This window comes from Petromyzon marinus, chromosome 33 (genome assembly GCF_048934315.1).
Source record: "Petromyzon marinus isolate PM22_M1 ecotype Great Lakes invasive population chromosome 33, UKy_Petmar_22M1.pri1.0, whole genome shotgun sequence".
Classification (NCBI taxonomy): Eukaryota; Metazoa; Chordata; class Hyperoartia; order Petromyzontiformes; family Petromyzontidae; genus Petromyzon; species Petromyzon marinus.
In genome coordinates this window covers 4,670,939-4,694,159 of record NC_133699.1, presented here as the reverse complement: position 1 = coordinate 4,694,159, position 23,221 = coordinate 4,670,939, and the positions used below count along the sequence as shown (strand labels likewise).

The 23,221-nt window shown below is 54.3% G+C and overlaps 1 protein-coding gene across 4 annotated transcripts in view; it reads right to left on the bottom strand.

Moving 5' to 3' along the window:
* Positions 1 to 23,221, bottom strand: part of LOC116948337 (echinoderm microtubule-associated protein-like 6) — a 190,034-nt gene that overhangs the window by 71,578 nt on the left and 95,235 nt on the right. For all 4 annotated transcript variants that reach the window (XM_032964911.2, XM_032964913.2, XM_076071462.1 and 1 more), the window contains 4 exons: positions 12,593 to 12,762; positions 11,800 to 12,072; positions 10,740 to 10,988; positions 1,572 to 1,733 (listed from right to left, as the gene is read on the bottom strand). In XM_032964911.2, the coding sequence (XP_032820802.2) occupies positions 1,572 to 1,733; positions 10,740 to 10,988; positions 11,800 to 12,072; positions 12,593 to 12,762 (854 nt within the window). The remainder of the gene's footprint in view (positions 1 to 1,571; positions 1,734 to 10,739; positions 10,989 to 11,799; positions 12,073 to 12,592; positions 12,763 to 23,221) is intronic.

Genomic DNA, 23,221 nt, shown 5'->3' with positions numbered 1-23,221 from the left:
CAACGCACGCGCACACACATACCAAAGCACGTATGCTCATCATGCTGCTGCTGCTGCACGGCGCGACATTTAATCTAGCCGCTCGCCGCGACAATAAGAAGAATGAGCGTGAGGTGAAAGGAAAAATATTTAACAAAACAGAGACACCATTGTGAGAGTGTTTTGCAGCCAATCTTGCCCGCAAACTATACATATTTGGACAATGATGCTGGTCAGCCAAGGCTGTGAAACAATGTACGGATGATTCACCGCTTCCATTTATTCTTAACGCAAGATGAAGCTTCCGTGGCGATCACGCCCGGCTTCCGTGACAGCCCAGACCAATTTAGTGATAAATGTCGCAAAGCGAGCCTAGAGCACATGTCCCAACCCATACCACTGCTCAGCCACCACCACCAAACAGACAAAGATCCCCCGTATAGCCTTACCAGACTGTTGGGACCAAGTGCTGTTAGCGAGCAGCACCTATAAAGGCCGGCACAGCACACGAAGGGGTGGGTGGCCAACATCACGTCCGGCCGCCTTTGTCTCCCCAGTGGCGATGTTTACACACCGATACCAGGTACTCATTTGTGGCAGAGTCGACCTAGGGGAAGCCCAGGACCGGTTCAGCCAATCGTCGCCGGTGTTGGTCACGAGCGGGAACCGAACTCGGGTCGCCGGGTTCGTAGTGCAGCGTAGCACAAACCTTCGCACCACCGCTCCCCATTTTGTCTTTGTAGCCACTACCACAAGCACCACCACCACCACCCTCATAAGCAGAGAAAAAACAATCACAACCAAAACTCCTTTGCGTGTCGACGGCGCATAAACAAACGCGTTAGAGTCTCCGTTGGCCCGTTGGCCTTCACGCTGCACTCACAGAATCGTGCGTCTGAATCCATTATTCATGAATTAGGTAAATTGTACGCAAATTGTATTCCAATGCAAGCCGATCGCTCAACGAGGTGGATGGCACAAGGTGGCATAATAAAAAAATGTAAGCGATTTCTTGAATACGATCGGGACGCTGAATTCGTGACATTTCCGTTGAGCCGTTTGGGGACCTGATTTACTGCGTGCCCTAAGCAAGCCGCCATGGTACGTTACATGGTGACCGGTTTATGGGTCTAGCATTTTTCGTGAAAAATGTGAACTCGGTCGTCGCACGGGCAGAATATATTTTTTTTCTTGGCGTAGGGATCCGCCGTAAGTTATGATATCTCACAAAAGGGACACCTTTGACAAGCCCCGAGTTTATGGAGAAAAGACTACTCGGCGGGCCGAAACCCTGAGAGACACGACAGGCCTTGCTCGTACGTTCACGTGCCCTCTGCCATGACTGCTGACTTGGGTTCAAACCAAGCGGGTATCTGAGACAGCCCCAAGCCTGGAGATAAAGGAGCAGGGTCGGGCGAAAAGGTGACGATACGTCGGCCGGAAGGACAGCATTCCAACGCGCGTGACGACGACGACTACAGCGACGTCGTCCGAATGACAAAATGCGCAGCGGACACCTACGACGGCCCCTCTGCCCATGGATCGTGATGCTGCTGCTGATTATGATGCGTGGGTACGGTGAAGGCAGTTACCCTGCGGCGGGGCGTCGGACACGGGCACGCCCTCGGGGATGAAGCGCCACTGGAAGAGCGAGTGGTCCGTGCCGCCGATGCTCACGAGCCACGTGCTGTCCTGCGACCAGCGGGCGCACGTCACCGGCGCCGAGTGGCCCACGTACTTGCGGAACTTGGCCCCTGTCGCGAAGACGGGCGGCGACATCGGCGGTGAGCGCAGACGACAGGGACATCGGCGACAGCGTCAATGACATCATCGCCGACAGCGACATCGTCGTCGCCGTCATCGTCATCGCCGTCAACAACAGTGGCAACACACGACAGCATCATCGGCAGTGACAATAAAAGTGACGTCAAATACGTCGTCATCATCGTCATCGGCTGACGACGGTGAAATGAACAACAACAACAACACGACTGCACCGACTACCAAATCACAACAAAAACAACAACAGTTTGCAACAACATCAACAGTAAGGGCATCTGCGTGTAATGTGTATTGAAGTCTTCTTCCCAATTCCCATCCCAATTGCGACGTTGGCATCGCGTCACGAGAATGGAGAGAATCCACATCACAGAAGCGGTGCAGCCCTGGACCAGTTCGGGACATCACTCGCCACCGACGTCACAGGCGTTGGGAAGCTCAGCTGACCAGCATTGGGTGCACTCCGGGTGATTAACCCTTACCCAGGGGCACCGCGGTGGCGAAATGTTAACTACCTCTCCTGGTACGCAGGTCGTGGGTTCGATTCCCGACCCTGACACCTGCTTATTTGGAGTTTGCATGTTTTCTTTCTCTCCCCGTGGTCGCGTGGATTTTTCTCCAGGACCTCCGGTTAATGTCTCCGCATTTAGAAACATGCGTTGAGAGTGATTGGATGATATATTTCCACGTGACGAGCCACTTCGTTGGGGTATCATTTGTGGCCAGGTTGCTTCTGAAAGAAGAGCTATACAGCTCACTGACCCTTAGCTAGTAAAATAAAAAAATAACTGAAAGATTAAGACACGGGAAAATGTGAGTTACGATGATGGAATGCCACCAAGGGTACCTTTACAATTAAAGTATAGAAAGTGGCTGTATGGCCAAATCGGTTTTGTGAACAATTAACTTACTTAGCCGAAGCTTCTTAAGCACTCGGAGTACCCCACGGAGATTGAGAGGTGTGAGGCGTGGGCGGGCATAGAAAGCTGCCCACAGTTATCCGAATTTAAATCTAGCACAGCGATTATTTCCTTCCCAGAAAATTAATGAAATCTAATCAGGAGAAGTTGCCGGGCGAATCGATTTCCATTAATCCCACTCGCGGTGGTCTGCGCCGTGTGAGAGCGGTGATAATCTACGGCGGGCGCTTGCTTTCTGTTCTTCTTCTTCCTCGGGTTTAATTTGACGTGTTCTCCTCCACGCGCCCCCCCCCCCCCTCCTTTGTTGGTAAATTATCGTCGCGAGGCTGAAACGGGGAGAACGGGCACGCTGATGCCAAGACATCAGCGTGCCTGGTTGCCCGTGCGGTACAACGTGACTCGCGCCGACTCGCGACTGTGGCACGCGAGCAACCCCCTTTGCCTCGACGCGTGAGCTCTCACGCAAGCGAGGGGGTAATGAACGATCCCACATGACCGGGCCGGTAGGCTGCTGCCGCTAACATCATTGCGCTCCCAGCACCGAAGAAGCTCCTGGCAAGTACAAGGCGAAACGCCCCGACATCACGCCCAACAGTGGGCAGTTAAAGCCGACAAACAACACCATCGGAGAGCCACAAAGTACTGCAAGAGATGGCAGTGCGGTCGTGAATGTTTAATCCATCTGTGTGGCGCTCTGAGTATTCCCCTCCCCGTATCCATGGTGGGCTCTCCCCGGGCACTCCAGTTGCATCCCGCATGCCAAGGCTCATTAAGATTGTTTTAGCCAAACATCCCAAAGACATGACCCTCCTGAAAAGTAGTCGTGAAGCTCAATAAACCTTTCCTGCGTACATCTTAAGATGCACCCCCCCCCCCCCCCCCCGATAGTTTATATCTATCTAGTATGTACCGCCATCGTCAGCCACGATGAATCCACCGCTGGATGACAGCCTCCCCAAGCCATCGTCGCTATCATCTGTCAAAGTCTTGCGGAGCGAACGAGCGGTGTCCCGCGGGGGCCGACGTCGTTTGTTTGAAGCGGCCGAGTTGCCCGGGATGAATCGGCGGGACGGCGCTGAGCCTCCGGAGCCGCGCTTTGAGTCGTGGTCGCGTCGTTTACAAAGCGCGCAGGAGCAGGAAAAAGAAAGATAATAGCCATCGCGAATGAAGAGCAAATCATGGGTTCTGTTTAAATAAATAACCGTTTCAACGATGATTTAATTGGTGATGCTGCGTTGGCAGTGGTGCAAACGCACAATTAAGAATAAAACTTAACACGTTCGTCAATAACAATGTGTGTGGCCTTAAAAAGCGGAAATATATAATAGGCAAAGCTTCGGGCAATGGCTCTTCCAATAAATGTAGATTATGTTTACCCTGGAAATCTACGCTTTGTTGCACTGCCCCACCCCACCTCGACCACCTTCGATCAATTCTCACCGTGAGAGTTGTAAATATCACGAACCCCATGCGCTCACGCAGGGCTTAAAAGTCCAAGCGGGAGGTGTACTCGATGTGGTGCGGCTGCTGTGGACAAACCCGGCTGGTGGACTTGAATGTGCCTTGCTTCGAGTTTTTTTTCTTTCAATTTTATTCCAAAATTTAAAAATCTCGGAGAGCAGTGACCCTAGTTAGAGAACGGGGCATGGTAATGGTTATCACAGAATCACTTTTGAGATATTTTCCAATTGACCGTTGAACCACACTTGGCTTCCTGCTGAAAGGGATGTTTGCCACATGGCAGTCAACCCAACGTTATTCATTCTAAGAAGTGGAATTTTTGCTAAATTTAAGTAAAAAAAAATCTAAAATTAACTTCACGGGTATTCGATAAATGGCAAGAGCACTCCATTGGTGACCAAGCTGAGATCATCAACTCACTGCACCTGAGATTTTGATTTAGTAAAACGTCACAGAAAACAACCTGGCATCGAACCCAGGTTCTCAATCGTGCCGGCTGCTTATCACGATGATGACGATCAATGATTTTTGTTAACGATGATCTGCTGCTGCTGCTGCTAATGGTGACTTGTGAACCTTGTGATAATAACGTAATTTGTATAACAAACATTGTTTCATCAAAATTTTTCTAAACGACAGCGCTACTTCTTAGCCTGGCCGGAACGCGGTTCGGTGCATTGCACACCGAGCACGCGACGGTGATTTGTGTTCCGATTGTAAATCACAGCACGGGGTGTTCAAGGTGGAAAAGAGCCCCTGACGAATGAGCTTTCATCGTGCGCACACAAAGCCCGTCCATCGCAGGAATTGGATTCCAATAGAATCAGACGGCGAACATCCACGAGGTTTGCTAACGGCTCAAGAGTCGAGCAGACGAACGAGGGAACGACGGCGCCCTTGAGTTGGCCAGCCAGAAGCCAAACTCACCGCCGGCTGGCCGCTGCGCCGCCGCTCGCCGACGCCTGTGACCGCTGCGCGAAAGTAAAAAAGGCACCGCAGGCGATTGCGCGGCGTTGCGGCTCTCGAGCGAAGAACTTTGACGGCGCAAGGAGAAACCCCGGGGGGGGGGGGGGTGGAGGGGGGGGGATGAAAGAGCTGCGATTGAATCAGAACAAACCCAATAAAGCTGAGCTCAGGGCGGAGCCGTCAACCGTTGCCGTAACCTGGCGGGCGATCGGATCCAAACAGGCCTCGGGGTATATATATATTTTTTTTTACATGCAATTTGTAAAAAAAAAGAAACGTGTTAGGGAAGTGTGCGGCGGGCGTCGTGAGAACACGTGGAGAGCGCGGACAGCGAGCAGCACACACAGCCCGGTTGTGAGTGTGGCTCCACGCGGAAACACAAACGATGGCGCGCGTCCATCAGCCTATCGGCTTTCCAGACCAGATATGATCCAGGAGCATTTGTTTGAGTTTAACTCTGGACCGGTTTTGACCTTCTGGGTCTCAGTAGCAGAATCGCGCTTGTTAAGCAAATGCTGCTGGTTTAACCCGATGTTATTGGTAAGAGTACTCCATGTGAACTCCATGAGGTTGCCACGGTGGTGAGATGTTAACTGCCTCGCCTGGTATGCAGGCCGCGGGTGCGATCCCGACCCTGACGCCTGCTGTATATTTGGAGTGTGCATGTCTCTCTCCCCATGGTCGCGTGCGTTTTTCTCCAGGTCCTCCGGTTTTCCCCTCTACGTATAGAATCAACGTCACGCGTTTATAGAGTGTTTGTCTGCTGTACATGTCCACGTGAGAAGCCGCTTCATTCGTAGCCAGGTGGCTTCTGAAAAAAAGAGCCATTTAGCTCAGTGGGCCTTACCTGGTAACAGGGAAGGACAACAAACTAAACACAAGCAGCAGTTCGAAAGAAATTAGTTTTCAATGTAGATTGCATAAAAGTGCATTGCTCCAAGTGGCTTCCTAATATCGGAGGGAAGAGCGTTCCCAAACAGACCGCAGGAGCGCGTCTGAAAGGGAACGCGATGCGTTGACCGTCTTTGTTCGATGGCCAGCAGCCAAAAGCCGCTGCGAGGACGACCACCAGAGTTCGAATGGACAGAGCACTCACTGCACGTACGTAGGGAGTAGCACACATGAACTTGCATAGCTCCCGGTGGCTTCCTAATATCGGAAGGAAGAGCGTTCCAGACGGCCGCAAGAAGCGCGTCTGAAAGCGCCGCGCGACGCAATGAGCGGTCATCGAGTGACGCGTACTGCCCAGGGCCCAACTTTCATTCATTTTTTCACCCCCAAAGGTCAAAACGATGTCCCTCCGATCCACGCGACCTTCCGTTCCATTCCGCTCTCTCTCTCTCTTACCGTAATTAACAAAGCAAATGCCATCTTGAGTCCTGGATGTAACAAGAGGGTTTATAAGCGAGTAAGGTAGCTTAACCCGGCGACCCAATCATTTGATTCATTTGCACGTCGTCGTGCACAACACCTGAATTTGTTGCCATCGCGAGAGACGCGCGCAACTGGCGGAATTACGGGAGCTCGAGGCGTCCGTTTAATGAAACCGATGCCGCCGGCCGCATTGCGCGTGCAAAGGGGCTTCTGAGACGAGCGACCGAATGAATGTGTTAACGAAGATCACCGGGGGTGGGGGGCACGAGCCCCCGACAACCCGAAAACCCAACGCCCAACCCAAGGAGATTTTATTAATCGTCGTGATTTAGAGCCGCGGTTCAATCCAACGATGAATTTTATTTGTCTCGTTTTTTACCGTCTCCTTTGTATTATTAATGGGGGTTTTGTTCCCCCTTGTCACGTTCGAATAGTTTTGTTCATTCTATCAGCCTAAATGTAACATTGGCATATATACACGACAGCAATTATCAATAGTAGCAATACTCACTGCCACTTGTCCGTACAATACACCACGAGGGCCTCAGTGACGGGACAGGGAACTGAGCTGAAACCAAACAAAGGCACGGCACGGCACGGCACGGCTAGGGTCCTACCCCTAACGGAACCGTGCCGACGAAGCACGATTAGCTGGTTCCTCATCCCCCCCCCCTCCTCTCTATCTCCCCGTTTGTCCACTCGTGTCTCCTCTCTCCTCTTCTCCTCTCCCCTCGCCTCGCCAACGCCCTCTCTGGCCCCCGTCTCCCTTCCGCTCTCCTCAATCCCCGCCTCCCTTTCTCGTCTCACCTCGAGCGTCTTGCCCCCCGCCCCTTCCTCCTTCACCCCCCCCCCCCGACCCCGGCTCTCTCACACCTCTTCGCTCGCTCAGCCACTCTCCCATCGATTCTGCTTCCTGTGCTGGATGCCCGTCACCGTCAACTCGCGCAATCTCTCAAGAGCGCGGAGCGGCGAGCCCCCTGTAATTTATTATCGCGGCGCGAAATTACGAGCGAGGGCCCTTGGGAGAGTCTGAACTGCCCCCCACCCTACCGCCTCCTCCCCCCCCCCCCCCACTCCAGCGGGATAACGCAACTCCATTGCGGCCACCTTTTTAGTGTCGCACCAACCTGACCGTCTGGCTGCCGAACGCAGCGATGAGGAGTCCTGCATCAGCGCTGGTACCTGCGGGTACCCACAGATCACCTGCTGGTACCAGCGGGTTACTCACAGATCACCTGCTGGTAATAGCGGGTTACCCACATTACCTGCTGGTACCAGCGGGTTACCCACATTACCTGCTGGTACCAGCGGGTTACCCACAGATTACCTGCTGGTACCAGCGGGTTACTCACAGATCACCTGCTGGTCTTTGCGGGTCACCCACAGATCACCTGCTGGTACCAGCGGGTCACCCACAGATCACCTGCTGGTACCAGCGGGTTCCCCACGGATCGCCCGCGGGTATCCGCAGAGAGGGGGTCGGAACTCAGTAATTTCCACAGATTGCCGTTAGGGTGCAGGTCCAGCCACGTTCATCGCAGTCACCTTGACCCCAACGGCAAATCCGTCGAAACGACTTAGTCCCGACCTGCTTAGCGGGTCACCAGCAGGGTCACCCGACGCAGACGTCGATTGCAACGCGGCGACAACTGCATTGCAATGCAATGGGCCCAGCTACGGATGGCCCACGGCACGCTGCGATGTCACGTGCTCACGTTTAGACGTCGCGCTCTGCACGCCAGCAACGCAGTACGGCCACGACCACGACGTCGTCACTATCGACCGCCCGCCATCATCCTTCCTAACGACTCAAGCCCCACTTACGTTTATTAACGGTCAATACGACGTCACTGATTTGTGGTGGCTCCTTGCTGATCCACGTGTTCGTCCTCCACCCTCCCGACCTCTCTCTCTCTGTCTCGATGCGATTCCAGGCAACGAGCCTCTCTTTCTCTCGCTGCCCTCCGCTGCTTTTGCGAATGTTGCAAAGCTATTCATTGTCGCTCCCTTGTTTTTTGGCGACGGCGGATTTCGTTTTAATATCGAAGCGTCGCGGCAGATGATGACGCACGGGGATGATCATTGCCTCCTTTGGGGCGCAGCGGAATGTGGATTTTTCGTGATTCGATTTAAGTTTTTTTTTCCCCACCGACGATGCTAAAGCTCGGCGCGAGGTTGCATTGCTCGCTCTGGGAACGCCGATGTCACGCGTGTGGTCACGTGATTTGTCGTCGCAGGCGTCTGTGCGTCCCTTGTGATCACAGACGGCGTTCATCTTCAGGACAAGGAAGTTTTCAATTCGAGTGCAGTGCTGTCATTCAAGGATGACAGGAAACGCGAACAAATATTCACCACGCTGCCGCACACCACCACCGCACCACATCACACAGCACCCACACATACCACTGCACCACACAGCACCACACCACACATACCACTGGAACACACCACACATTCTACTGCGCGACACAGCACCACCGCACACTGCACTGCACCACACAGTACCACCACACAGGACCACACATCATCGTGCACGCCACAGCACTGCACCACACCGCACCACGCAGCACCGCACACATCATCACACACACGCCACGCACACACATCATCACACACGTCACGCACACACATCATCACACACACGCCACGCACACACATCATTACACACACGCCACGCACACACATCATCACACACACGCCACGCACACACATCATCACACACACGCCACGCACACACATCACCACACACACGCCACGCACACACATCATCACACACACACACGCCACGCACACACATCATCACACACACGCCACGCACACACATCATCACACACACACGTCACGCACACACATCATCACACACACACATCACCACACACACGCCACGCACACACATCATCACACACACGCCACGCACACACATCACCACACACACGCCACGCACACACATCATCACACACACACGTCACGCACACACATCATTACACACACGCCACGCACACACATCACCACACACACGCCACGCACACACATCATCACACACACGCCACGCACACACATCATCACACACACGCCACGCACACACATCATCACACACACGTCACACCACGGCACTCGCTCAGCACCGCAGCACCGAGACAACGCCGACACACAGTCAGGGCGTGTCGGGGGGGGTTGCGATGTGCCTTGGCTCCCAAATATATTGCGGAATCGACGTTTCGGGACGGTTCCGGGTGAGACCGAACGCCGTTCAGCAGCCTCGACCGCGTAATGACACAAGCGTAACGACGACGCTGACGACGACGACGATGATGACGATGACGACGCACAGCCCCCGTTTGGCGACGACGTGAGGCGCCGCTTCCTCACCCCGCGTCCTTGGCGGAATGCGGCACTGCCGGTTTTTATTTCCCCCCTTCACGTCGTCTCTTCATCGGAGTTGCCTGCCACGTTACGCCGCGGGTGGAAGCGCCACGCACGACAGGCCATTCGATCCCATTGCGCGGATATTATAATTAGCAACGCGTAGCAATTCTCAAACGTCGTTTGAGAATTAAAAAAAAAATTTACACGCGTAAATGTGTGAAATATTGTCTGTCTCTTAGAGGCATTTGTAGCATTTGGCCTCGGCTCTCATTTGATGAATTATCCCCATTCAGGGTCGTGGTTGCCTCAACGCTCCATTCTCTTTTGTTGTTGTTTACGTTGTGGCGACGTTGCGGTGAATGCAGCAGCCACTAGTGGCTGCGAGAGGTCACGTGAACCCATTACGCACAACACACATACGAATAGGAAAAACACAACACAATTAGGATTTTTTTTGTTTCAAAACATGTAAACGTAATGTTTACACGTATCAACGTGGCCGTATTCTGAAATTCCGTACACAGAGGCAGTCGGTCACATGTAGAGTGAAAGAGGAAGGTCAAACACGCGTGTCGTACATGTGCCAAGTGCGTACGTGACGTGTATATCACGTGTTGCACGCGTGTACAATGTCACACGCAATGTCACGCGTGTGCCACGTGTGCGCTACACGCGTGTTGCATGCGCGTCCAAATACTCGAGTGTGACGTATGCTATGGGCATCTGCGGTGGCCTTACAATATATTCCACGGACGGCATGCTTGTATCATGCGTGCGACATGTGTGTATGCACGTGTCATGCCCGTGGGACGTGCCCGTGTGTCATGCCCGTGTCGCCCGCGTGCTGCACGTGACACGCACGCGACACTCGTGCGACATGTGTGACCGCCGCACCGCGTTTGAAGCTGGGGAAGCGGTAGAGCCGCACGAGGCCCTGCTCGTCGCCCGCCCCGAGGACCCCTCCGGCGATGTTGGCGTCCAGCGTGCTCACGTTGTTGCCCGCACCGCCACCACCGCCACCGACGGAGCCGCCACCGCCGCCGTACTTGGGGTGGACCCCGGCCACCTCGATGCCGTACGGGCACGTCCAGGACACCCACGGGCTCACCTCCAGCTCCTCCTTCTCCGTCAGCACCTTGCCGACTTGCGGCCGCGGGACACGGGCGAACGTCACCGAAACGCCAACGCAGCGTGCATACATACGGCGGTAACGGGGGAAGTGGGGGTGCGGGTTGTATTGATTTGATGTTTAAAAGTGGTCAGCCTTAGGTAGAGGGCAAAGGACGCTGTTGAGTTTGGGACCTGGGCAGGGAGTGGACAGCATGGACGATTGGGGGGAATGGAGTTCCAGACCTTGGGGGTAGTGGAGGATAATTAGCGACATTCCACTGAGCAATGGCTCAATGAATAGGACCTTCGATTGAAAGCCTTAGTTCCTGGAGCGGAATGTGTGTGGAGAAGAGTGGAGGGAGATGAGAGGGGAGAGGTAGAGTGCGTGGAGGAGAGTGGAGGGAGATGAGAGGGGAGAGGTAGGAGAGTGCGTGGAGGGGAGATGAGAGGGGAGAGGTAGGAGAGTGCGTGGAGAGGAGTGGAGTGAGATGAGATGGGAGAGGTAGGAGAGTGCGTGGAGGGGAGATGAGAGGTAGGAGAGTGCATGGAGAGGAGTAGAGTGAGATGAGAAGGGAGAGGTAGTCAGGGATGAGTCCATGCGAACTTTGACGATAGTGGGCATTAAATATGGCCATTGTCAGTCGTTATTTTATCACCATCATCATTGTAATTTACCCATAGCTATTTACTTATTTTTTCATTCCCACGGAACAGCCAAAAACCACAAGTAATACACAAACAATATAAAAGCACCCACAATCGGAAAACAACTCCCCGCGCATTTCCCACTTGACGATGAACCGTCAATAGATTATTGATGCCCGGCGGTGCAGGGCCCACTCACAGGGCATCCTGTAGACGGCGCGGTGCCCGCTGGTGTCGTTCGTGTGAAGGAACCGGCCGTCCAACGTCCAGTCCATGTGCACCACCACAGCCGGGCCGCCTGGCACAGCCAAACCACCGCCACCGCTGCCAACGCCACCACCACCACCGACAGCCGGCCCGCCGGGACCTATCGCCACCACGGAGCCCGGCGTCACGGCCGCCGGCACCAGGGCCATCCCGCCGTCGAGCGGAACTCCGGACGCCCCCACGGCCCCCTGCAGCGAGCAGGCGCCTGCGGCGAGGACAAGAACGCAGTTTTTGCCATGGTGCCGTTGGTCCGGCTCGTGGAGCTGAAGGGAAAATCGAAGGGAGGCCTTTGTGTCACCCGTATCCGAGCGTTCCGTTATTCAAACGGGCAGAAAAGGCCACATTTGTACAACAGGGGCACTGTAAAAGTGACAACCGTTATCGTCGTCAGCCGCGGTCTATCCACTGCTGGACGAAGGCCTTCCCAAGCCGTCGTCGTCTCTCGCGCGTCTCGCGACGCAATAATCCGTCTCGCTCCCGCGCGCGAGCCGCATCCATTGTCAGTCTTGAGCGGCGGCTCCGATGCCTTTCTCACGACGCGTCCTGTCCACGCCCGCCGCCAACACGATGCCTTTCGCTCGCCCGCCCTTCTCCCGCGCACGTGTTCGTCCGCTCTGCCCGCTCCTTTTTTCTCCCCCCCCCCCCGTCTGTCGGCGAAGGACAGCGGCGCGCTTCGGTCGCGAGCGGCGGTGGGCGCGAATCGTGCCGAGCCACGGCCTCCTCACCCGCGGGTGCCGGCGAGCACTCGCCGACCTTCTTGTAGCGCTGCGACGTTGCGTAGACGTCCACGCCGCCCTCCGCCGACGCCGCGGCTAAGTACGCGCCGTCGGGTGAGAAGCGGAGCACGTGGACCGCGTCCTTGCGCTCGCGAATGTGCACCACCTCCGACATGTCCCTGGTAGGGCAGGGTGGGGGGGGGGGGGGAAGAATCCGATGAGCTACGCAGCTCTTTATTTTTTTTTGTCAGCGGACGTCCAGCAGGGAGCCGGGTAGTAATCATGTCCCCACGATGTATGTACGCTGAACTTATATTCTTAGTTCTTTCGGTAAAGTCACGTTGAAGGGAAACAACAAAATAATAAAATATATATAAAACGATAAAAATTCTCACGACGTTTCGACCATAACACAAACGGTCGTCTTCAGGTGTGTTGGTTTGCATAAATTTATTTTAAAACGGTGCATTTATTTATTTAAATCAAAATTTTACGCTGAACTTGTTTCGCACCGTACGTAGCCAACCGTGCTATTCGAGAGGTGCGGGCGGAAGGACAACAAACTACACGCAAAAAAAAACAGTTCTAAAGAGATGAGTTTTCAATCGAGATGATTTAAAAGTGCATAGCTCCAGTCGCTTCCTAATATCGGGAGGAAGAGCGTTCCAGACGGCCGCAGAAGCGCATCTTGAAAGCGCGCGGTGCGGTGACCGTGTTTGTTCGATGGTCAGCCAAAAGTCGCTGCTGCGAGGATGACCGGAACGCGCGTAACGGTGGTTCATGCTCCTTGACGAGATCGGCGAGGCATTGTGGTTCATTCGTGGAAAGCACTTTGTGTGTGTGTGTAGTGAGTGCGACCTTATAACTTATTCGGTCAGCAACCGGAAGCCAATGCGGCTCGGCGAGCACTGGACGGGCACGGTCGATGGCATAACGAGGCCTCCGCCAAGGTCCCACGTAGTTCTAGGCGCATGCAGAGATCCCCCTACAGGGTTACCGATTGCGGGATCAAGTGCTGTTTTCGGCGAGCAGCCTCTTAAGGCCCTTAACGGTGCACCAGCGCTCATCTTGACAAACCGCACCAAGTAGTCACTCCAGGTCGAGTCGATATAGGGGAGGCCCCAGGAGCGATTCAGATACGCGCCGCTGATGTTGCCCGTGGCAGGGGGGAATGAAACCCAGGTCGCCGGGCTTATAACGCGGCGGCGCTGACCGATACGTCAGCACTCCCCACGATTTTCCCATACCAACGACAGACAGATCGCCCCCTATAGCCTTAACAGGCCATGAAGACAGCCACGGAGCACGAGGGGGTGGGTGGCCAGCACCACGCTCGGGACCCCTTTGTGTCCCGAGCGGCGATCTTTACACACCGCACCAGGAACTCATTCGAGGGCGAGTCGACCTAGGGGAGCCACAGGAGCGGTTCAGATAATTCATCGTCACCGGCGTTGGCTGTGGGCGGGCAATCGAACTGGGGTCCCCGGGTTGGTAGCGCGGCGTAGCGCTAACCGACTACGCTACCGCTCCCCGCATCCCGCGCGCGCACGAGGGCAGCTGAGGGGCAACAGCGGAGCGGAGCGGCCGCTAAAAGGCGCGCAGTGGAAATCAATCGCCGGCGAGAGAGCGCACGCGTGTTGGAGGGCGGGGGTGGTGGAAGAAGTGTGGCGCCCTGGGGTCGAGTGCTCCGAATGTCCCCCCCCCCCTTCACCTCCCCCACCTCCCCTCCACCTCCCCCACTCTGCCGGGCGCAAACATCGCGAAGGGTTTTCCGCGCCAACTCCACCCGCCGGGTTTTTGTTTTTCCCACCAGCGACGGCCGCTCGCGGCAGACGGAACACGGGGGTGGAAAATTGCCAGGCAGGTGTGGTGAGGGTGGGTGGGTGTGGTGAGGGTGGGTGGGTGTGGTGAGGGTGGGTGGGTGTGGTGAGGGTGGGTGGGTGAGGGCGGGTGTGATGAGGGCGGGTGTGGTGAGGGTCGGTGTGGTGAGGGTGGGTGGGTGTGGTGAGGGTGGGTGGTGAGGGTGGTGAGTGTGGTGAGGGTGAGTGTGGTGAGGGTGGGTGGGTGTGGTGAGGGTGGTGAGGGCGGGTGTGATGAGAGTGAGTGATGAGGGTGGTGAGGGTGGGTGTGGTGAGGGTGGGTGTGGTGGGTGAGGGTGGGTGGTGAGTGTGGGTGGTGAGGGTGGTGAGGGTGTGTGTGGTGAGGGTGGGTGGGTGGTGAGGGTGGGTGTGGTGAGGGTGGTGAGGGTGAGTGCGGTGAGGGTGGGTGTGGTGAGTGTTGTGAGGGAGGGTGGTGAGGGTGGGTGTGGTGAGGGTGGGTGTGGTGTGGTGAGGGAGGGTGGTGAGGGTGGTGAGTGTGGTGAGTGTGGTGAGGGTGAGTGTGGTGAGGGTGAGTGTGGTGAGGGTGGGTGTGGTGAGGGTGGGTGTGGGAGGGTGGTGAGTGTGGTGAGGGTGAGTGTGGTGAGGGTGGTGAGTGTGGTGAGGGTGGTGAGTGTGGTGAGGGTGGGTGTGGTGAGGGTGGGTGTGGGAGGGTGGTGAGTGTGGTGAGGGTGGTGAGAGTGGTGAGTGTGGTGAGTGTGGTGAGTGTGGTGAGGGTGGGTGTGGTGAGGGTGGGTGTGGTGTGGTGAGAGTGAGGGTGGTGAGTGTGGTGAGTGTGGTGGGTGTGGTGAGTGTGGTGAGGGTGAGTGTGGTGAGGGTGGGTGTGGTGAGTGTGGTGAGGGTGGTGAGTGTGGTGAGGGTGAGGGTGGTGAGTGTGGTGAGGGTGGTGAGGGTGGGTGTGGTGAGGGTGGGGAGTGTGGTGAGAGTGAGGGTGGTGAGTGTGGTGAGAGTGGTGAGAGTGGTGAGAGTGAGTGTGGTGAGGGTGAGTGTGGTGAGGGTGAGTGTGGTGAGGGTGAGTGTGGTGAGGGTGGGTGTGGTGAGGGTGAGGGTGGTGGGTGTGGTGAGGGTGGTGGGTGTGGTGAGAGTGAGTGTGGTGAGGGTGAGTGTGGTGAGGGTGAGGGTGGTGGGTGTGGTGAGAGTGAGTGTGGTGAGGGTGGTGAGTGTGGTGAGGGTGAGTGTGGTGAGAGTGAGGGTGGTGAGTGTGGTGAGAGTGGTGAGTGTGGTGGGTGTGGTGAGGGTGGTGAGTATGGTGAGAGTGAGAGTGGTGGGTGGGGTGAGGGTGAGTGTGGTGAGGGTGAGAGTGAGGGTGGTGAGTGTGGTGAGTGTGGTGAGGGTGAGTGTGGTGAGGCTGAGTGTGGTGATTGTGGTGAGGGTGGTGAGGGTGGTGAGGGTGGTGAGTGTGGTGAGGGTGGTGAGTGTGGTGAGGGTGAGTGTGGTGAGGGTGGTGAGTGTGGTGAGGGTGGTGAGTGTGGTGAGGGTGGTGAGTGTGGTGAGGGTGAGTGTGGTGAGGGTGGTGAGTGTGGTGTGGTGAGGGTGAGTGTGGTGAGGGTGGTGAGGATGAGTGTGGTGGGTGTGGTGAGGGTGGTGAGTGTGAGGGTGGTGAGGGTGAGTGTGGGTGTGGTGAGGGTGGTGAGTGTGAGGGTGGTGAGGGTGGCGAGGTTGTTGGTCATGAGGACACTTCGCGGACGCTTCGCGGGAGCCGCCACGCGAGCCCCTTCGTTTTGACGTCATCGTCGTCATGGATACGAGGAGAGTCAACAACCAATCGGGGGCGACCTGCGCCCCCCCGCCCCGCCCCCTTTCGGTCGGCAATTACAGAAGAGTCGCGGTGTGTGAGAGTGGCTTTTAGGCGTGATGGCCTTCATGCCGCATCAGCGGTTTATAAACAAAAACACGGACGGATGGATGGGGGTATGGAGTGGGTGGGCGGGAGGGGGGGGGGGAACGGTGGGGGTGGGTAAATAGCGCCGATAAAAACAAAGGAAATATGAATGAATAACCGCACACGGACACAACGCGCGTGCATCACGTGCCGTCCAAGGAGGCATTGTCGCAGAAGCGTCGATGCGATGGCAAGCCCCGTTAATTTGGCTCGCGCGAAGACACAAAAAAAATGAGAAAAGGAGCAAGCAAGCAAGAAGGGCCCACGTCTCGTGTCAATGTCCTGCCGTTGCCCAGATGAATACACGCACGCAAACCACGACGCGTCGCTTCGTAGACATTGACGTTTTATTTTATATATATTGTTCCGTGGCCACACCTCCCCACATCAACACACGGGGCGAGATTTGGAATTCGCCAACCGCGCAGCGGACAAGCAGAGCACGCCGAGGCTGCAGCTGGTGGCACTGGGATCTCGGGAGGAATTGAGGCTCGGTGCGAGGCATGCCTGTGGATGAAACAGAGATGGGACAACGAATCGCCGCGTCTCAATACATTTACCTTGATTCGTATTCATGCGGAGCGCCTTATCTCAAGGCGCTCTGTAACATAGTTTAAGAGCGATAGCAATAAATTGAATGGATTAGATGGCAGGGGCAGTGCAAGGGCCGAGGAATGAGTGACCATAACAGAGGCCACGTGGGGGGGTCATTAAGGGGCAGGGAAGAGAATGGGCAGTCAATGGGCAGTGTTGAGTCAATGGGCAGTGTTGAGTCAATGGGCAGTGTTGAGTCTACGGGCAGTGTTGAGTCTACGGGCAGTGTTGAGTCTATGGGCAGTATTGAGTCTATGGGCAGTGTTGAGTCTAAGGGCAGTGTTGAGTCTATGGGCAGTGTTGAGTCTAAGGGCAGTGTTGAGTCTACGGGCAGTGTTGAGTCTATGGGCAGTATTGAGTCTATGGGCAGTGTTGAGTCTATGGTGCAGTGTTGAGTCTACGGGCAGTGTTGAGTCTATGGGCAGTGTTGAGTCTATGGTGCAGTGTTGAGTCTATGGGCAGTGTTGAGTCTATGGGCAGTGTTGAGTCTATGGTGCAGTGTTGAGTCTACGGGCAGTGTTGAGTCTACGGGCAGTGTTGAGTCTATGGGCAGTGTTGAGTCTATGGTGCAGTGTTGAGTCTATGGGCAGTGTTGAGTCTATGGGCAGTGTTGAGTCTATGGTGCAGTGTTGAGTCTATGGGCAGTGTTGAGTCTATGGGCAGTGTTGAGTCTATGGGCAGTGTTGAGTCTATGGGGCAGTGTTGAGTCTACGGGCAGTGTTGAGTCTACGGGCAGTGTTGAGTCTACGGGCAGTGTTGAATCTACGGGCAGTGTTGAGTCTAAGGGCAGTGTTGAGTCTATGGGCAGTGTTGAGTCTATGGGTAGTGTTGAGTCTATAAGCAGTGTTGAGTCTATAAGCAGTGTTGAGTCTATGGGCAGTGTTGAGTCTATGGGCAGTGTTGAGTCTATAGGCAGTGTTGAGTCTACGGGCAGTGTTGAGTCTATAGGCAGTGTTGAGTCTACGGGAAGTGTTGAGTCTATAGGCAGTGTTGAGTCTATGGGCAGTGTTGAGTCTATGGGCAGTGTTGAGTCTATGGGCAGTGTTGAGTCTATGGGCAGTGTTGAGTCTATGGGCAGTGTTGAGTCTATGGGCAGTGTTGAGTCTATGGGCAGTGTTGAGTCTATGGGCAGTGTTGAGTCTACGGGCAGTGTTGAGTCTACGGGCAGTGTTGAGTCTATGGGCAGTGTTGAGTCTACGGGCAGTGTTGAGTCTACGGGCAGTGTTGAGTCTATGGGCAGTGTTGAGTCTACGGGCAGTGTTGAGTCTACGGGCAGTGTTGAGTCTACGGGCAGTGTTGAGTCTATGGTGCAGTGTTGAGTCTATGGTGCAGTGTTGATTCTATGGGCAGTGTTGAGTCTATGGGCAGTGTTGAGTCTATGGGCAGTGTTGAGTCTATGGGCAGTGTTGAGTCTATGGGCAGTGTTGAGTCTATGGGCAGTGTTGAGTCTATGGGCAGTGTTGAGTCTATGGGCAGTGTCGAGTCTACGGGCAGTGTTGAGTCTATGGGCAGTATTGAGTCTATGGGCAGTGTTGAGTCTATTGTGTAGTGTTGAGTCTACGGGCAGTGTTGAGTCTACGGGCAGTGTTGAGTCTATGGGCAGTGTTGAGTCTATGGTGCAGTGTTGAGTCTATGGGCAGTGTTGAGTCTATGGGCAGTGTTGAGTCTATGGTGCAGTGTTGAGTCTATGGGCAGTGTTGAGTCTATGGGCAGTGTTGAGTCTATGGGCAGTGTTGAGTCTATGGGGCAGTGTTGAGTCTACGGGCAGTGTTGAGTCTACGGGCAGTGTTGAGTCTACGGGCAGTGTTGAATCTACGGGCAGTGTTGAGTCTAAGGGCAGTGTTGAGTCTATGGGCAGTGTTGAGTCTATGGGTAGTGTTGAGTCTATAAGCAGTGTTGAGTCTATGGGCAGTGTTGAGTCTATGGGCAGTGTTGAGTCTACGGGCAGTGTTGAGTCTACGGGCAGTGTTGAGTCTATGGGCAGTGTTGAGTCTACGGCAGTGTTGAGTCTACGGGCAGTGTTGAGTCTACGGGCAGTGTTGAGTCTATGGTGCAGTGTTGAGTCTATGGTGCAGTGTTGATTCTATGGGCAGTGTTGAGTCTATGGGCAGTGTTGAGTCTATGGGCAGTGTTGAGTCTATGGGCAGTGTTGAGTCTATGGGCAGTGTTGAGTCTATGGGCAGTGTTGAGTCTATGGGCAGTGTTGAGTCTATGGGCAGTGTTGAGTCTACGGGCAGTGTTGAGTCTACGGCAGTGTTGAGTCTACGGGCAGTGTTGAGTCTACGGGCAGTGTTGAATCTACGGGCAGTGTTGAGTCTAAGGGCAGTGTTGAGTCTATGGGTAGTGTTGAGTCTATAAGCAGTGTTGAGTCTATGGGCAGTGTTGAGTCTAAGGGCAGTGTTGAGTCTACGGGCAGTGTTGAGTCTGGGCAGTGTTGAGTCTATGGGCAGTGTTAAGTCTATGGGGAAGTGTTAAGTCTGGGCAGTGTTGAGTCTATGGGCAGTGTTGAGTCTATGGGCAGTGTTGAGTCTATAGGCAGTGTTGAGTCTACGGGCAGTGTTGAGTCTATAGGCAGTGTTGAGTCTATGGGCAGTGTTGAGTCTATGGGCAGTGTTGAGTCTATGCGCAGTGTTGAGTCTATGGGCAGTGTTGAGTCTATGGGCAGTGTTGAGTCTATGGGCAGTGTTGAGTCTATGGGCAGTGTTGAGTCTATGGGCAGTGTTGGGTCTATGGGCAGTGTTGAGGCTATGGGCAGTGTTGAGTCTATGGGCAGTGTTGATGCTATGGGTGAGTGTTGAGTCTATGGGCAGTGTTGAGTCTATGGGCAGTGTTGAGTCTACGGGCAGTGTTGAGTCTATGGGCAGTGTTGAGTCTATGGGCAGTGTTGAGTCTATGGGCAGTGTTGAGTCTATGGGCAGTGTTGAGTCTATGGGCAGTGTTGAGTCTATGGGCAGTGTTGAGTCTACGGGCAGTGTTGAGTCTACGGCAGTGTTGAGTCTACGGACAGTGTTGAGTCTATGGGCAGTGTTGAGTCTACGGGCAGTGTTGAGTCTAAGGGCAGTGTTGAGTCTATGGGTAGTGTTGAGTCTATGGGCAGTGTTGAGGCTATGGGCAGTGTTGAGTCTAAGGGCAGTGTTGAGTCTACGGGCAGTGTTGAGTCTGGGCAGTGTTGAGTCTATGGGCAGTGTTAAGTCTATGGGGAAGTGTTAAGTCTGGGCAGTGTTGAGTCTATGGGCAGTGTTGAGTCTATGGGCAGTGTTGAGTCTATAGGCAGTGTTGAGTCTACGGGCAGTGTTGAGTCTATAGGCAGTGTTGAGTCTACGGGAAGTGTTGAGTCTATAGGCAGTGTTGAGTCTATGGGCAGTGTTGAGTCTATGGGCAGTGTTGAGTCTATGCGCAGTGTTGAGTCTATGGGCAGTGTTGAGTCTATGGGCAGTGTTGAGTCTATGGGCAGTGTTGAGTCTATGGGCAGTGTTGAGTCTATGGGCAGTGTTGGGTCTATGGGCAGTGTTGAGGCTATGGGCAGTGTTGAGTCTATGGGCAGTGTTGATGCTATGGGTGAGTGTTGAGTCTATGGGCAGTGTTGAGTCTATGGGCAGTGTTGAGTCTACGGGCAGTGTTGAGTCTATGGGCAGTGTTGAGTCTATGGGCAGTGTTGAGTCTATGGGCAATGTTGAGTCTATGGGCAGTGTTGAGTCTATGGGCAGTGTTGAGTCTATGGGCAGTGTTGAGTCTATGGGGAAGTGTTGAGTCTATGGGCAGTGTTGAGTCTATGGGACAGTGTTGAGTCTATGGGCAGTGTTGAGTCTATGGGCAGTGTTGAGTCGGTGGGGCAGTGTTGAGTCTATGGACAGTGTTGAGTCATTGGGACAGTGTTGAGTCTATGGGCAGTGTTGAGTCTATGGACAGTGTTGAGTCTATGGGCAGTGTTGATACTATGTCTATGGGCAGTCTCTGTTGGATGAAGGCCTCCCGACGCCATGTCAGTTATCAGTTAGTTTAGCTATACTTCACCATGCTGGTTAAGTTCAGGTTGGTAAAATAGGGAAGCCCAGGACCAGTTCAGAGACCACTTTCCACCTGACGTTAGCTGTGGCCAACTCAGGTTTCTAGATTTGTTGCGCCTTGCACGAACCACTGCACCACCGCTCCAATCATCCAGAAGCGGATTGATCATGGCTGATCATGGTGCGGATGATGACATTTGCTAAAGGAACATGAATGAAATTGGCAACAGGAGAAAAACTGTCGGCTAATTCAACTCCACATAACCCCACACAAATATAATTACCACACCTGTTCCACAATCGCTTTCTCGGGCTTCGCATTATCTCCAAGACGATTTCTTGGAATTTGGCTCGAAGCTGGATGTGCGTGCTTTGTTTATGTGTGTGAGTCCATGTGCTCACGTCAGGGACCCGTGCCCCACCCACAGCATGAGCATTATGCCCCATCCCAATTGGCTCTTTTTAATTGGAAAAGTAAAGACACGCCACGGTTGTGCAACTGTGGCCATGCATCCCACACAGTACACCACTGTTGTCTGCGCTCCTTCAATGGGGGCGAAATGTTAACTACCTTGCCTAGTGTACAGGAGGTCATGGGCTCGATCCCGACTCTGACGGCTGTATATTTGGAGTTTGCGGTGTCTCTCTCCCCGTGGCCGTGTGGATTTTTCTCCAGTGCCTCCGTTTTATACCTCCACGTTTAGAAACATGCGTTTAGAGTATTTGGCTGCTATAAGTGTCCACGTGATAAGCCACTTCGTTAAAGCTATCATTTGTGTCCAGGTCGCTTCTAATAAAGAGCTACATGGCTCAGTGGGCCTTACCTTGTAACATAAAACAAATTTAGTTTAGCAACAGAGCAGTAACAAAAGACCGGATGTCCTCTCGTTGTGGCCAGCGGACCTAAACATTGGCATTCAGCTCCTGAATGTATTGCCGTGCGCAAGTGTAGAAATACGTGTAAACGGATGGCTAATTGCTTAACATATCTTGGCCGGGTTCGCGAAAACATCAGTTTGCGCTCCAATGCGCACAGATTTTTCAAGAAAAAGGTACGAAAAGAAATACGCAGAAATATCAAGTCAACCCCCCCCCCCCCCACGAATAGCCGTACAATCTGTTGGGGCAAGTGCTGTTCGCGAACGGCAACTATGAAGGCCGGCACGGCGCACGAAGGGGTTGTGTGGTCAGCACCACGCCCGACCGCTTTTGTCTCCCAAATACTGATGTTTACACACTGCGCCAGGTAGTAAACTCAGGCCAGGTCGACCTAGGGGTCATCCAGACAGGTTGCTCAGCAGTTGAGCGAGCGGCTCGCATTCGGAAGGTTGCGAGTTCAATTCCCGTTTGGGTGTTGATAAAATGGGTAACGCTTTGGAGGTAATTCAACAGCGGCTGTCCTATGGAGAGACTTGCCCCAGGAATGTGGAATTGTCACCACTGGCTCAAGGCTGTAAAGGGAAGACGTGCAACGACTCCATCCGTACTTGAGCAAGACATCAGCTGTGATTCCTGGGAGGCCCGGACCGATTTGGATAACTGCCACTGATCTTAGCCTCGGCAGAGAACTTAAGCCAGGTCGGCGGGTTCATATGACAGTGGTCTCATCATGTCACAGCTCCCCCCCCCCACACACAGATCTACAAACAAAGACCCTCCCCCTATAGCCTGTTGCAGACTGTAGGGGCAAGTGCTGTTAGCGAGCACCTATGAAGGCCAGCACGGCCTTCATAGGTGCTCGCTAACACCACGCCCGGCCGCGTTTGTCTCCCTAGTAACAATGTTTACTACACACCCCAACATCTACTCATTTGAAGCCCAGTCGACCTAGGGGAGGCCCAGGACCGGTTCAGATAAACCGTCACCGGTGTCGACCGTGCGCAGAAAAAGGAACCCGGGCTCGTAGCGCAGCGATGCGAACCCCTATGCCACCGCTCCTGAAAAACCGACAAACACACCCGCTCGCGCACTCTCTCCGTCCCGCACGATCGGAATGTAATTTACAAAGAAATATATTCTATTGCCCTGCTTCGAAGCAGACATATGTGGTCTTGTGGAGCCTGTCACAATGTTTAATACTTAGCAATCTCCGCAAGGCTCCTTGTTTTTTTTAGATAATTTCTTTTGCGTGTTCGGCTGCCAGTTCTCCAGCGTCGCAAGGGGCCGGCGAAGAACGGAGGGACCCCCCCCCCCTCCCCACTTGTTAATTACACCACAGGAGCCGAATTCATTCAAAACGCATTCAGAAAAAAAAGGCCGCACCAACCGCGGCCGATTA